A 14347-nucleotide genomic window follows, 5' to 3' on the forward strand; every position below is an offset into this window, starting at 1 on the left:
CATATTACAAAGAGAAATTAACTTTATCACTTCTCACTTTCACGGTGAATTAATTATTATATGCATTTTAAAATAAAGGTCTGAATTTAAAATATTTCAAAATTATGAGAATTAAATATTAAAAATTATAACAAACTAAAATTGCACATAAAATAATAAGTCAAGTTTTTTGAAGTATGAGCTCGTAACAAAAAAAAACTATGAATTATATAAGCCAACTACCATCAATCATAAAAAATATGCAAATATTGTTGAAATACTTATTATCCAAGATTAGTTGTTGATATACTTATTATCCAAGGTTATTTTGCTGAGTTTTTAAATTGAAACTTTAGAAAACTTATTTGTAATGTAAAGTTACACTTTCAAAATTTTAGAAAATTTAGTTATAAAATATATTAAAACTATGTAGCTTTTAAATATTTATTTATACATAGATTTAATTATATTTATTTATTGAAGTTTAAAAAATCTTGAGTTAATGAGAGTATACAATAAATCTTTGGAATTTAACGAAGGTTAAACAAACCTTTGTTATTTTGCTGAGCTTTTAGAAAAAACCTTTGAAATTTATCGAAAGTTAAAAAAAACCTCTGTTATTTTGCTTAGATTTTAGAATAAAGCTTTGTAATTTAACGAATGTTAAAAAAACCTCTGTTATTTTGCTGAGGTTTTATAATAGCCTTTGAAACTTAACGAAGGTTAAAAAAACCTCCATTAATTAAATCAATTCCTAGAATTATATCAATCTTCGTTAAATAACCTCTATTAAAACATTTTTGTTGTTGTAGTGTTTGATTGAATTTAATTCTCAATATAAAAAGTTTTGAATAGAAAATTGATAACAACAATTAATCATTGGTATAACATTTAGAATAATTATTATAAAAGTTAACCAACTTGTACATATTTGCTATTGCATATATTAGTTTCAAAATTTTGTTATGCTTTGCTTGGATTAGGGTGTGGAATTGAAGGAGTGAATTTAAGATGATTTGAAGAGAAAGTGCGAAGAAAATTAGGGTTTTTGATTAAGGTAAATAGAGTGAAAAGTGTAAAGAAAGTTTATGAAAGTTTGTGAGTGACGTGATGATTAAAATTGTATTTTTTTAATTGATAAAAATGTAAGTTTTCACATTTGCTCTTGTATTTAAAAATTGTTGACAAAATAATTTGATTGATTATTTGTGAATTATAATTGCTTTGAATTAATAGTGTAGGGTGTTGTATGAGGCAGCAAGTGATTGGGTTTGGCAGAGATTAATGGTGTCATTCTCATTAATCAATTTGCAAGGTTTCAGGTTTTCTCCAACTGCACTGCGAGAGGTGAGGTCGCGTCCAAGTGGTTGACGGAGTGGAGGGTGTAGACGACAGAGGCGCGAACGAGGGGGATGCCCTTGCCAACGACACACTAGAGTTTGAGGTGGTGGGAGGAGGTTGGACGGGGCAAAGCGTGGTGATGAGGGGGGGAGAGTGCTCTGAACTTTTTATCCTTTCCATTTTTTTTCTAATCTTCTCCTTTCTTGTTCTTCTTTCTCATTTTTTGGGTGAGGTTTTGGAGTTTGAAATCATTATCTCCAACCAAAAAGAGAGGCATGGTTTATATAGTTAATGATATAATAATTTTATTTTTTTAGTTTTTTAAATATAGATAGAAACTCTCCTCAGTAGTCCCAATTTCCATTAGCCTTGGTTTAGAGTTTAGGGTTTAGGGTTACCTGCATTCCAAACAGCTCCCGCCCAGGTATTGGGAGATCCCTGCATTGAAAGTAAAACTCCCTTTGAAGCATCTCTTAAATGGAAGAAACCCTGAACCCCAATGTTGAACTTTATTAATCTCTGCCAAAGTCCTCCCACTTGCCACCTCACATAACACTCAATCTCATGTGTCTCTTAATTCATAATCCACATCAACAATTCTTTCTGCCACATCAGTTACACTTGACATCGTTGGAGGGAAGTTAACATAAAGGATCAAATTTATTACTTTTTAAAAAATCTAGAGACCAAATTGATTTTTAAAGAACCATTGTACTAAAATATTGATCCTAAATGTAGATATCAATAACTATTTTATAATTATTTTTTAAAATAAAATATTGTATTATAATAAAATAATAATTTATTTAAGTGTGAAATGAATATAACTCGTGTCAATGGTATCAATATATCATTCTCTTAAGTAGAGTCCAATTTGACCACAGAAAAAGAAAAATAGAGCCATTCGGTATTTCTAGATACATGCTTCATGCTTGCAGCTAAGGCATAAATATCTCCAAAACGGACAATTATCAACACCACAACTGAAATTTATAAAGTGAGGGTTGAACATATTATGAGAATCAATGGTCTTAATGAAGGTTATTGAGGGTTGGTAATCCCTTCAGACAGAGGTAGTTCACCTTGCTTAGGACATGCTGTCAGGGATTATGTTTAAAGATTTTGGTGAGCTGTCTTTGCTAGGTGCTCAACAGTGACTTGAGTCCAACCACTCATGTTCATTGATCTTGGAATCACAACTCTAAAAAAAAGCAAAAGCAAACATGTGAAAGGCAGCTTTTGACATATAGGTACTACATCCAAAAGCTGTATAGAGGAGGTTGCATGCTTTTAACAACAATGATGCATGTCATGTCTAATTCCACCCTCCACCAGTATCATTTTCTTGCCTCCTCTTTTAACTTCACCAAGTCTCTTTCTTGCTTTAGTGAGGGGTCAGAAAACCACAGCATCACATGGGCTCTAGGAGCCATAACAGCCATCACTAACAGTGATTCAATACCCTGGCTATGTAATCTTCTTACCTGATTATATCATCTAACATATGGGGATTCAGCATTACAGTTCAATTATTTGATCATCAAATAATTCATAACCTATGCAATGTGGTATATAATATTATCTATCTCTATCCATGCATCTCAAAAATACAGTCTAAAATCAAAGAGAAAACAACTTTTTTGTTTTCCCAATGTTTCATTTAGCAAACATTAAACATTTTCCCATGGGATAAGTAAATACAGTACAGGGACCACAATCAAGGAAAAAAAATTGAAAAACAAATACAGGGGAGGCAGTCAGGGACCACTAGAGCATGACCAATACACATTATCCCCGGATCTCAAAATGTTTTAACTGTTCTAACCTGTATCATGTATAAAGTGAGAAGATAAAGAAATTCATTATTTAGTTTAATTGAAGTACTCTGCACATTTAACTCAGATTAATTCAAATATACATGCAACTTAGGGACTATTTGCATTGAAACAAAATTTATTTTTATTTTCATAGATTTGAATAACAAACTACAAAAGTGGATTTTCGTAAGTAAAAATAAAATAAAGGAAAACAGAAAACAAGCCCTACTTTACAAGGTTAAATTCCTTTTTAGATAAAGCAATTAAAAAGTTCACCAAGCCCATTCCAGTGTATGACTAGTCCTGAACAGAAGGCTCCACCAAGTCAATGATAGAAAAGGGAAATAGCATATGCATTTTTAGCAAACCTCCAAAAGTGAGATAGCATTGGATCACCAACCAGTTAAGTTCACTGGTCAGGGGACAAGAGATGGTGGCTTCCACCATGAAGTTCGATAGCAAAGTCAAGACTATGGCCCATGTACATGAAGCAATAAAAACTACTAAATACATATTGTATGAAGTGGAACTAGTTTAAGTTTATGAAGTACAGTATATCATTCTTGTAAGAAGAATGGCATAATTGGAGCAATGCCAATCACAACAAGTCTCATTACATTTCTATGAGAAAAGAGTACAAGAACTAGAAGTTCCATTTAGATCTTTTAACAAATAATTTGTTACCACTTATATCTTTACTTCTAATGGGAAAGTTTGTGATTCTTTAACGAAGCAAAATTGATGTGTGCAACTGTGCAGTCGCCACAATTCTGTGTTTGAGTGAACGTTATAGTAAATGTCTAAAAAAGAGAAACAAAATTATGGACAACATTCTGTTCAATCAACAAAAGCAGTCAGATTTAATTTACCATGCATCCCAGGTAAAAAAAAAACAGACTAAAGAGTAGTAGAAAGAAAAGAAACAACAAATGTGCAAAATCATGCAACTCTTTGGCTTTTGTTCCGTTTAATGATTTGCATACAAGCCAATTACTGAGGGGAATCCCAGAAGACTGAGAACAACAAGAAATAAAAAGAAATCGAAAAACTCCAGACTGTCATTTCAACCACACATCCCCCTAGTTTCTCTTTTAGACCAATCAGTTCTTTGCCTTCAGAGTTATTCTCCTTGATCCTTGCCCAGTTATTGACTTGACTTCTTTGCTAAGAGTTGATGCCTTGGGTGTGCTCCACCCCCTTTCCTTCCTTTGCTTTACCAGTGGCTTATAGATCTGGCATGGTTCACTGCCATGACTTTCTTCTGAAAGACAAATTTATTTCACTTGAGGGAGGAACATAACTATATAGAAAAATTCAGTATGAATAGTAGTTCTCTCACAACTTGAATTCAACACCTTGATTGCTTAGAGTTCAGATACCTACTTTATAAAGAAGATGCAGAAAGTATACAACACATAATCTGAACTTCTACTTCCCGTATAAAATTTCTCCAAAAGTGTTTAATAAAATAAAGATCATCGAACCAAGGGGCTTAAAGAGTGGAAGTAACTAACAGGCTGCATTTATAATTGCATCATTCCTCTCCTTTCCCAACTCCACACCCCAGAACATTAAATTTTTTGTGCATTTTGAAGGAAATCAACGAAAAATCAGTGGGCATGAATACATCAGCAATATCTATATTCTATCCAAAGGCATGACTGTTTAATGATATCATCTTAGTGTGTTTGATTCAGAGAGGAATAATTGCTTGTCTTTCCTAACTATAAAGAGAATAAACACTTATTTCTCAAAAAGTAACACATCAAACATGCTGATCATTATTAATTGAATAAAATGTAATATAGGTCCCTCAATTTCAGGTCAAAGTTGGTCTTAATCATCATACTTTAAACACAGTGATTTAGATTTTAGTATTTTTCATAATTGAAGAATTTTGTCCATTGCTCCTGTGGACGAAGTTTCATAAAAGGAATGAAATTCACAAGTATACAAAAAATACTAGTATAAGAGAGATGTTTTTAAATTATAGAAACTAAGACCAATTGTGACCAAAAGGAATAAAATTCACCAAGTACAAAAAAATGAGAGATATTTTTTCAAATTATTGGAACAAAGAACAATTGCGACAAAAAACTGAAGGACCTAAAACATACAATAATAGGGCAAGATTTGTTCAGGTCCCTCAATTTGATGTCAAATTCTTCTTAATATTTAAAAAAACAGTGATTTTGGTCTCTGAAATTCTTATAATGTGATGAGTTTTGTCCATCAACCCAGTACAATAAGTTCCACAAAAAGAATGAAATTCACCAAGTATAAAATGCGAGCACAAGAGTCCTCGTTTTTAAAGCATAGGAAAAGACCAACTGCATAAAAAATATTGAGGACTTCAACCACATTCTACTCATGATACACTTGCATTCAGAAGCAGAAAAAAAGAATATATATGGTCCTATAATCAACTTACAAATTGGTCAACACATTCAATTTACCAGTTTATACATGTTTGTCAAGTGAACTATAAAAGAATGCAAATTCCAACACTACAGGAAAAACGCAAACACATCACTATAAATCACACAGTTTCCAGAAAGGCTCGAAAAGAGTTTAACTAAACGCAATTTAAAAAATTAAGAAAAAAAAAAGAATGAAACAAACATTGTCATAAAAATTAAAAATATAAACAAACAAAAGAAATACCTAATAGTTATCCAGTACTTACACTTATCTAACAATTACACTTCTTCACTGGCTTAAACAAGAACAAAACCGTTTTCTGTTAAGAGACAATAGTCCATGAGAAGATCAACCGGTGAAGTGAGGCCTTACGATTTGAAGAATACAGTGCAATAAGATCGGTGTCACCGGCGTTGAACGGTGGTTTCCGCCGCCGTTCCTTTTATGCTAAGACACGCGCTGAACTCTGAAAACTTCCATAAATGCGCGTGGCTCAGTTCAGAATATTCAGTGACGGCTTTTTTACTGTGTAACCAATACATTTCAACATGCAACATATTAACCAAGTGAAATAATACAAAAGGAAAAAGAAGCTTTTACACCACTATTTTCATTTCACATCCTTATAACAATTGTAAATAATAATATATTAAATTAAGTAATTTAAATAAAATATAAATTAAGATATTAAATATAAAAACAATAAAATGAGTTGTAGAGTGAGTAAATTTTTTGAAAGTGTAAATCTATACTAATAAAAATATCTAATTTCATTTTTAAATAGAATGTATTTTAAATTTGATATTCTAGAATACAATTTTAGATTTAAGTTTCACCATACCTTTTTGGAATATTTTTTTAGAATATGTTTTTTTGTTTTTGAAGTTTCTTTCTTTATATATGTTTTCAGATTTTGCTTTTCAAAATCCTTTTTAAAAGTATTTAAAAATAATTTATTATTTTGGATTTTGGATTTTTTTTTTCATAATACAATTTTTTTTCTAATTTTATTTTTGAAATGTAAAAAATCTATTTCAGATTTTGATTTTAGAAATATATTTTTAAATTCCAAATTACTAATTTTAAAATTATGGACAATTCTACAATTTAAAAGATTAAAATAATGGAGGTTAGAATTGATTGGGTATAATAAGAAAAAATATTGACAAATTCTTCCTACATGTTCCTGCCAATTGATAAAAGTGACATTAAATGAATGTGGATAAAAAAATACTTTCAAACCTTTTTTAGAAATACATTTTTGGATTTAAATTTTCACTAACACATTTTCAAATTTCAGAAATTCTTTTTCGAAATGCATTTCAAGAATTTGTATTTTTAGTTTTCTTTTCTAAAATATATTTTTTGCATTCTGGATTTACTTTTCCAAAATAAGATTTTGATTTTTTAATTGTATAAAATTTTTGAAAACTGATAGAGTGCAAGTTGAAATTAGTACAGTGTAGGAGAAATTTGTCAAAAAACTTCGGCAGTTAGTTTCTTTTTGCACCCCTACATTTTTCTTATTGTACCCACAATATTATAAAAAACTAAAGTGTTTCTATTGTTTTTTAAAAACTCTAAAATGCACTTGAAATGTATTTATTTTTTTTATATTTTGGATTATGGAATCTGGGAAAATTTTGGATTGACATTTCTGATAAAATTTTGGATCCACCAACCCATAATTCAAAATATGCATTTCATATTAAAAAATCCATCACTCAAAAAAAGCATTCCGAATCTACCAATTCATAACATAAATATGCATTCCGAATTCAGAAATCCATAATTCAAAAAAAAAACATTCTAGATCCACCAATCAGTAACAAAATTAGGTTTTCGGATTCAACAATCCAAAAATCAATAATTTTTGCAAAAATTGCTTCCAGAACATCCCCTCATCCGAAAAAAAAATGATTCATTTCTGGATTGATGAATCTGTAGCACACTCCTAGATCCCGATTTCTGGTAACCATGGTGCCCCTTTTCAAATAAAAGATCAAGGCCAATTTGAAAGTTTAGAAAATTGTGGGGTGCAGGAAGGAAAATGTAGGAATGCAGAAAGAAAAGGCCTAAAACTTCAGCGACAAAACCCGAAAAAGGAATCACTTCTTTGTAATGGGTTTGGATTGAAAGAAGACTGTATAAAACCCATTATAGGTCCCAATATATATACTTTTGTTTCTGTCCTGAGTTGTTTTAATTTTGTTAATAGTAATTCTTGTATAATTTTATATCTTTTTTTACCTTTTATATGCAATTTTGGTCTTTCTAATTTTTTTTTTCTGATTTTAGTCTCAGATTTTTAAAAATTTATAATTTTGATTTAGTTTTCAATCCTTCATATGCTTATTTTCTTTTCTTTAAATTTTTATTAATTAAATTATTTTTTATGATATATTAAGATAAAATAGTAAGTTTAAAGTTCAGTTAAACCAATAAACAAAATATAAAAAAAATAAAGTGTAAGAAATTATCAAAAATTTGGATTCTTAATGATGATTTATGATTGGCAAAGTGTAATACATATTGAGTTAGATTATGTAGACATTACTAGTTATGTTGTATGGGTGAAACACATATAATAGGATTTTAGAATAGAGTTTGTTTGTATTCTTTGTTTTGAATGGTAATTTAGGTTTTCTCTCAGATGAATTTGTTATGTTCAGTTGTGAATAAATTTGAATGAAAATTTTGTAAATTGTTGTTTATATATATATATATATATATATATTTATCAATAAAAAAAACTTATTTACTAATAATAATAGTAATAATTTCTTAAAACAAGATGAATTTGTTATGTGCAGTTGTGAACAAATAAAAATGAAAATTTTGTAAATTGTTGCTTATATATATATTTGTTATCAATAAAAAAATTATTTACTAATAATGATAGTAATAATTTCTTAAAACAAAATGAGTGTAGGACTATGACTCTCTTAACATTTTCAAGGACACCAAGAAGGTCCAAAAAAAATTAATTTAATTAATACTTATTAGATGAACCAATTTAAATATTTTCCACATAAAAAATAGTCAACTTTTTTATAAAAAAAGAGAAATCCTAAAATGTTTAGTATAAATTTGATCATTTTTTAAATAACATTATAATTACATAATAATATATTTTTTTCTAGAAACATAAACTTTATTTATAAAATAAAACTTATATAATTATATTCTTTTTATGTCATTTTACATTTATCAACTAACTTATGGTTAGTTTTACCAAATACTTTTAATCCAATAAACTAATGTACTAGCTTGCCAAACACACTCAATAAGACTCATTAAAACAAGTCAAAATCATTCTATCAATATATGATGCAGATCAAATAAGTCTAAAATAATACAAAGATATATTACAAATGCTTTATTAATGGAAAACATATATATTTGGATGATAAAAATTTCCAATTTTTTTTAAAAAAAATCTAAAAATATTTGTAAGATCAACTAAAAAAAGTCAATATGATAAAGAAAATATTTTTGGAGATTAAATTTTGTAAATTTTCAAGAAGTAAAACAAATTTTACTAAAATATATTCAAACTTTTCTATTATGAAAAAAATTGTCTTAGATATAGCAAAAATACATCATATGAAGGTAAAAGACAAGGAGCTTATGTGAAAAATCAATTTAGCAAAGAAAACCAAATAAAAATAAATAGGCAATGCAGCAAATGGTAACCACTAACAAATTTGGAATTTCTCTCCCTCTTTAAAATCAATTTTTTCTACCAACAAGGATAATTTCTCAATTTCCAGAAACTGGAAGTTACATTGACTAAAAAAATGAGGAAAAGGTACTCTTTTTATTGAAGGGTTTCATCATTGAAACAACTGACTCATTGCATGCAGGGCAATGGTTGAATTTATTGCTTCAGCATTCAAAGCTGCAGGAGAACCTTTAATTTCTCTTAGAACCCTAGTTATGCCAGATCACTCTGCTTGACAGTGTAGCTTCTTCTCTCTAAGATGATGGTTTGTTACAAGCAGCATAGTACACTAACAAAAAATGGCCTTTTCTTCCATGAAACAAATCCAGATAAAAGATCCATGGCAAGTACCAGCACTTGCCCTTCTTTAGCATCACCATTTTCACTACAGTTTGGTGGTGACACCATGTCACAAAGCCACTCATGTTAGGAAAAATCTGCATACAAGCTCACATAGTTGAATCAAAAAAACTGAGTCTTTCACCACAGCATTGAATAAAAAATCTGCATATAAGCTCACATTGTTGAATCAAGAATAACTGAGTCTTTCACCCCAGCTTTGAATAAAAAATCTGCATATATGCAAAATCTGCATCTGCTTCACTTCAATAAACTTGGACAACAATTTCACCACAGAAGGCATCACATCATGAAACTTCTCTTGGACATGAGAGTTCCCCCTCCTTTTCCTTTGATCCACCTACATACGACACTGAGTATTTTTTTTAACTTTGCTGTTTTTCAAATTCAATCTGAATTAACTTTCCCCTCCATAACTCTTTTTTCTTGTTCCTTATCACTGTTTAAGAAAAATTAGTTCTGTGATATGCAACTGCTCAGCTATTGAGGAATTACAATACTTCCCCAACCGAATGATATAGTGCACACACTCACCTCAACTTTGCACAGAGAAAACCAGAGCCAAATGTGTAGATTCTGGTCCAATGTCTTGTCAAAAGATCATGAATGTCGGACACTAGCCATAGAGACAAAACTGATACATGGTCCTCTCACTAATAATAGTACATTCTGCACCTTCTTTTTCCCCTTTCCCTGGATAATGCAGGAACTGATCCAAACAATTCAAACAAAGAGAGTCCAAACAAAATGTCTCTTCATAAATGTCCTTAATACATCTTCCACAGTGAACGCAACGTGTTATGCATACAGTGCAACCTCTACAGAGCTGAGCAGCCAGATGCTTCTGCTGACAACTCTCAGCAGGACAATCATAAATAGGTCTCACTTTCTTACATTTTGGACACACATCTATGTCAATTTGACGGCCATCATCACATAAGATATGTGAATACTCTCTACAGTAGAATTGCGGCTTCTGTTCTCTCTGTTGCAAATGCTTGCCAGCATCCAGTAATTCCTTTAACTCTTCAAACTGCTGGTCAGTCACATGACACATACCAGCAAGCCCACCAATTCGTAAATGCTTTATACCAGATTTTCCAGATGACTTAAGAGCCCTGAGGTTGAATAAGATGCCCTCCATTGTGATTCTAATACAATCTGGGACACTAAGCTGAAAAAGATACGTACGCAAATTTGTTAGTTTCAAAACATACACATACATATCTACAATATGTCATTTCAATATAAATTAAGCTATCAAAACATCATGTACATAGACAACAATATGTTTTATCATAAACATGCAAATGAAATGGTAGGCTGCTTTACATCAATTCACTTCCGATTACAGACCAGCAGCTGAAGAGTACATTTGCATGGTAGAGCACATTCATCTTTATTATTGCATGTGCAACAATGTGAGTTAAGTAACAATCAAATTATAATGCTCTGACTACAACACTTTGCGTCTTGACTATATCAGTTATAGCTTTTGGCCTAGTGATAAACAATTAGTTTCAGAATCACTGTCATGGAGTTTGATTCCTAATATTGTGTGATGTAGGCTAGGAGGCCAAATCACAATAGAAGAATTTGATTCCTAGCAGAATAAAATTGTTATATATGCATCAATTGTTCCCCTCAAAATTTATGTTTCTTACAAAGATGTAAGAAAACATTAAAATAAAGCTTAGCTTTTATTGGCCAGGGCATAAGATATTGTACATTGACATCATTATATATTTACAACAAATAATACAAAATACTGCCAGCATGAAATCTAAAATATACAAGGCACCAACTTGAAAAAACCATAGCTCCAAAAAGATATATTTTTGAGAAAGTTTTTATGTATAAGAAAGGTTAAAATAACTAAACAAGATTCAACAGGTTAGCATAAGTTCTTAAGTAAAAACAACACCAAATCTGCAAGGTAGTGATGTAGGGTTAGCTTCAAACAAGGTTTTAAAAGGAGGTGTAAGTCACTTTTGTCGTGGACCTTGATTTTATGGGAAATTGCAGACAAATGATTCCAACGATACTACAATAGTGGCAGGCATTGCAAAACAGGGTTACAATGTTTGTTTTAAGCATCGTCAACAAGTAATAAATTATATGTGCACATGTTATGTTTTCGATGATGTTACAAATACTAACCTTAATCAATCCAGTGTTGCTTTGTAAGACACTTCGCAGACCACTATCAGTGATCCATAAACAGTTCACCAGGATCAGGCATTGAAGGGTACCTTGAGCTCTGTTGGTTAACTTTACAAGTGTATCATCCGTAATCTTTTCGTTCAATTGCTGATTAATTTGCACAGTTCTCCATAACAAAGGATCACCTTTAACAGCATCACGCAATGATCTGCAGACCCGTTCAACAGAGAGAAGGTCCTGCACACCTAGATAACCCAACACAAAAAATAAAGCATCATGTGGATCACCTCTTTCAGCATCACATTCAATTTTGGTGCCGTTTTGCACTGCTTCAGTGCTTAAAACCAAATTGTCATCATGCTTAACCGTCAGAACCCCCCCTGCACTTCCCTCAGCAACAATGCCCCCACCAAATACCCCATCAAAATTTTGATACGTTTTGAAAATATCACCTGAAACAGACATCTCATTCTCCCTAGAACTAACCCCCTGAGGTTGCAAATTCTCAGGGCCATTCCAAGCCCAACTCAGACCTAAAAAGTGAAGATGATCACGATCACCACTCATTTCATGTGTTTCACCCACCCCAAACTCTACATCCTCTGGTCGGAAATCCCATTCAATATCCTCAATCCAATCTGAGAATGCTGCCAATGTAGATTCTATATCTAGTTCAAAAGGGTCCACTGGCAACCGATCAAGAACATCATCATCATCCTCCTCCTCCTCCTCGTCATCATCATCAACAACTCCCTTTACATAATCCAAATCAAAACATGTCTCTCCTTCTAAATTACCGTTGAAACAACACAGACAACAAGAACTGCCAAAACAACCACAACTGTCGATCAAATGGTCATCCAACACCGACCCATTTGAGGGGCACAAATTCTTCTCTTGCGGAATCAAAAATCTAGATTCTTTAGAAGAATCAAAAGCCATTGCTTTTCCTTTTAGCAGTCACTGTAACAATAAAACACAACCCCTGCAACAAAGAATAACCGAGACTCAAAATACCAACCCCATCAATCTACAATGCCTAATTCCTCTCTCTTTTTCTCAATTGAGTTGAAAGGAATCATAAAAACACGCACCATCAAAGCCCAAATTGATGACTGCAGAAAAAACAAACAAAAAAGGGAAGATTTTCATGAAAGGAATCAGGAAGAATGAGAAAAAAGACCAAGAGGAGTATGAACCAAAGGGATCAGGAATATAACAATGTTAGGCAGAAGCATGTTTGGCAGAAAAAGAAGAGACAATGTGATTTGGAAAATCAGGGTTTGTAATAGCCAAGAAAAAAGGAGAGAGAGAGCAATAGAAGAAGAGAGAAATTACGCTACTTTTTTTGCCATTTCAAGAAAGAGGACAGAGATTGAGACAGTCAACAAGGAGGCAAGGATCAGATTCCTACTCTCCTCAACAAATGGAGGAGATTAAGTTAACAGATTCTTTGATATTATCTTTATAAAGGTTTTTTTTTGCTTTTTCTAGTACAACCTTGGAACATTTCAAACGTTAAAAAAACAGAATCCATAGTTGTTAAGTTTGTTTCTCACTAAAGATATACTTGTATTTTCAAATAAAATATTCCAAAGAAATATGTTCAGAATGAGAATAAATATTGTTAGCGAATAAATATCGTTAGCGAATTCAGAGTAAAGAAAAGGAAAAAAAATGTATCATTATTTTGATTGAAAAGAATAAACTGAAAAATAAATAAGAAATTTATAATTTATGCAATTAAGGTGAATAAAAATATTAAACTTTATTATCTAATATAACCAATAACAATAAAAATCTTCTTTTTGTATTTTAAGAAGAAGTATAAACTAAATTTGAAAAATAAATAATTATAAAGTAATTAACTTTTTTTTTAAAATAAAAGCTTTCATGTTAGGCATCACTATGCAACTTAAGATCTCAATTAGACTGACACCTCGAGTAACAATAATCATTTGTCATCACACATGGAAGAAAATATTATTAAAAAGAGAAAAAGAAAGAAAATACAAAAATACTGTAGAGTAAACCAAAACTCATATGTTAACAAACACGATAAATAAGTAGACTATACATATTCATAAAGAATTCTAAGAGCAAACAGATGGAATACCTATTATACCAATGAAAAGTTTTTCTATGAATAAATCCTAAAGTAACAAACTTATCAACACATGCATTTCTCCTTCACAAAAAATGAGTAACCCTAAATTTAATTAACTTTTATAATGGAGTAATATATTTTAAAAGATTATTACTTTTTTAAATTAAATATATAATTAAAATGATGTTAAATATATTAAATTATCTAAACTAATTATGTTATCAACCCTTTACATAAATATTTTATAAATAATATAAACAAACTTGTACATTGACATACATCTCTTCACTTTGACTTTGTTTAGGATAGAAAAGGAAATGAATGTGATTCTCTATTTTTCTTCAATGCAACAAAGTGAATTTAATGCACTCTCTATCACATAAATATACTATATAACTGATTACTTAGTAAATCAATACTTTTTACATTTAAAAT

The 14347-nt window shown here is 30.7% G+C and overlaps 1 protein-coding gene and 1 long non-coding RNA gene across 3 annotated transcripts; both read right to left on the reverse strand.

The window, feature by feature from the left end:
- Positions 1–4069: 4069 nt before the first annotated feature.
- On the reverse strand, positions 4070–6053 carry LOC137836410 (uncharacterized). Its single transcript, XR_011085258.2, has 2 exons — positions 5824–6053; positions 4070–4398 (listed from the first exon to the last, which is right to left on the reverse strand). It is a non-coding gene; the product is annotated as an uncharacterized LOC137836410 (long non-coding RNA).
- A 3197-nt stretch (positions 6054–9250) lies between these two features.
- LOC137837140 (F-box protein SKIP14) lies at positions 9251–13248 on the reverse strand. Of its 2 annotated transcripts, XM_068646012.2 has the most exons (3): positions 13149–13243; positions 11803–12920; positions 9251–10816 (listed from the first exon to the last, which is right to left on the reverse strand). In XM_068646012.2, exons 2-3 carry the CDS (start codon positions 12745–12747, stop codon positions 10259–10261), a joined length of 1503 nt encoding a protein of 500 aa, XP_068502113.2. In that variant the 5' UTR covers positions 12748–12920; positions 13149–13243; the 3' UTR covers positions 9251–10258. The 2 variants fall into 2 exon arrangements, with proteins under 2 accessions (XP_068502113.2, XP_068502111.2); XM_068646010.2 differs by having other exon boundaries at positions 11803–13248.
- Positions 13249–14347: the final 1099 nt, after the last annotated feature.

Source organism: Phaseolus vulgaris, chromosome 4 (genome assembly GCF_051622355.1).
Source record: "Phaseolus vulgaris cultivar YP4 chromosome 4, ASM5162235v1, whole genome shotgun sequence".
Classification (NCBI taxonomy): Eukaryota; Viridiplantae; Streptophyta; class Magnoliopsida; order Fabales; family Fabaceae; genus Phaseolus; species Phaseolus vulgaris.